Raw genomic sequence first — 1,383 nt, forward strand, 5'->3', positions numbered from 1 at the left:
CGCGGGCGGTGGGCAGCGGCGACGCCCGACAGTGAGCGGCCGTCCGGCAACACCGCTGTGCCTCTGGATCCGCGGTCGGGGCGTCCGCCGGCGCCCAGTCCCGTGGCCTCTCGGGTCACTGCCCCTTGGCGCTGCCCCTGGGCCCCGAACACCACATGCTCTCCCGCCTGCTGTGTTGCGGGGTGTTGGGGCGCCCCGCGCCTCCAGCCTGGTTACTGTCACTCCTCTTCACACAGCTCCGCTGGCCCCTCACAGCTGAGCGCCTTGACCCCCGGCAGAGCCCGGAGGACGCGTGGGGGGGGAGCCCCGCAGGGTCAGCGAGAGCGAAGGCAAACGCAGGAACTGGCCGTCGGGGCCTGCTGCAGCCCCGTCAGGCACCGGCCACAGCCGCGGTGGGGGAGACTCGGGGGGGTGATGTCCGGCCAGGTGGCCAAGGGGCTGCTGTTTTCTCTAACCCGCCACAGCGCTCTAGGCTTCTGCGCTGTCCCTCTCAGGACGAGCCCCGGGGCCACACTGGCGGGGTGTGCTGTGTCCAGCTGGCACCCTGGCGGTTTGGGGCGTTCGGCGCTGGCCAGTCTGGGCTCGGATGGGAGCTTGGTCCTGAAGGCCCGCAGCCCCGGCCCTTTCTTCCATCCCTTGTGATTCGTTTGTGTTTTCTGGAGTGACCAGCCCATTCTCGGGGGACATTTTGTAAAAAAAATAAAACAGCTCAGTTCAGTGTCCCCAAAGGCCAGTCCCGTCATAAAGTTGGAGGGGTCAGCGCCTTGCACCTCAGAGGCCACTTATGAAACCATCAGGCCCGGAAGGGGGCTCGCGGCCACGCCCGGCCTGGGCAGCGGGCACCGCTGGGGCCTGTCCAGCGCTGCCGCGTCCAGCCGTGCCCCCGGGGCAGCTCGGCGGCCAGGCTCACCTGCTGTCCCCCCAGGAGCCGCTGCGCTGGCAGCTGGCAAGGGAACAGCCGCGGGCGCAGGAGAGCGCGTGGGCTAAGATGTGGGGGTGCGACGGGTCACTGCGCTCCGAGCCCGCAGCCGAGCCCATCCCGGCCAGGCAGGGCCCCCGCTGCCCCCCAACACTGACCTTGGGCCGTCGGCCTGTCCTGCTCCCGCTGTGCCTCTGGTGAGTCCTCTCACCCTGCACCCCTGCACCTCCGGCCTGCACCCCAGTTCTGTGTGCGTAAATAAGACTTTTTAAGTCATGGCTGTACGTGGCGGACACACGGCCACGGGGGGTCGCGCTTGGCGTCTGTGCCACGCACGGAGCGGGGGTGCGGCCAGGAGGCGGGGTCTCGCTTCCACACAGACCACGTTCAAACCCTCCAGTCACGCTGCAGAACTGGGGTTACCAGAGGGGACAGGGTCCCTGTGGTGGAGGATTAGGGGCTCC

General features: G+C 68.7%; 1 protein-coding gene across 1 annotated transcript in view; it reads left to right on the top strand.

The window, feature by feature from the left end:
* LOC101635415 (kinesin-like protein KIF21A) overlaps positions 1-642 on the top strand; it is a 73,323-nt gene extending 72,681 nt beyond the window's left edge. The window contains exon 20 of the mRNA XM_012732265.1: positions 495-642. Within this exon, the coding sequence (XP_012587719.1) occupies positions 495-642 (148 nt within the window). The remainder of the gene's footprint in view (positions 1-494) is intronic.
* Positions 643-1,383: the final 741 nt, after the last annotated feature.

The sequence above is a fragment of the Condylura cristata genome, unplaced genomic scaffold (genome assembly GCF_000260355.1).
Source record: "Condylura cristata isolate star-nosed mole 26May11 unplaced genomic scaffold, ConCri1.0 scaffold00034, whole genome shotgun sequence".
Taxonomy (NCBI): Eukaryota; Metazoa; Chordata; class Mammalia; order Eulipotyphla; family Talpidae; genus Condylura; species Condylura cristata.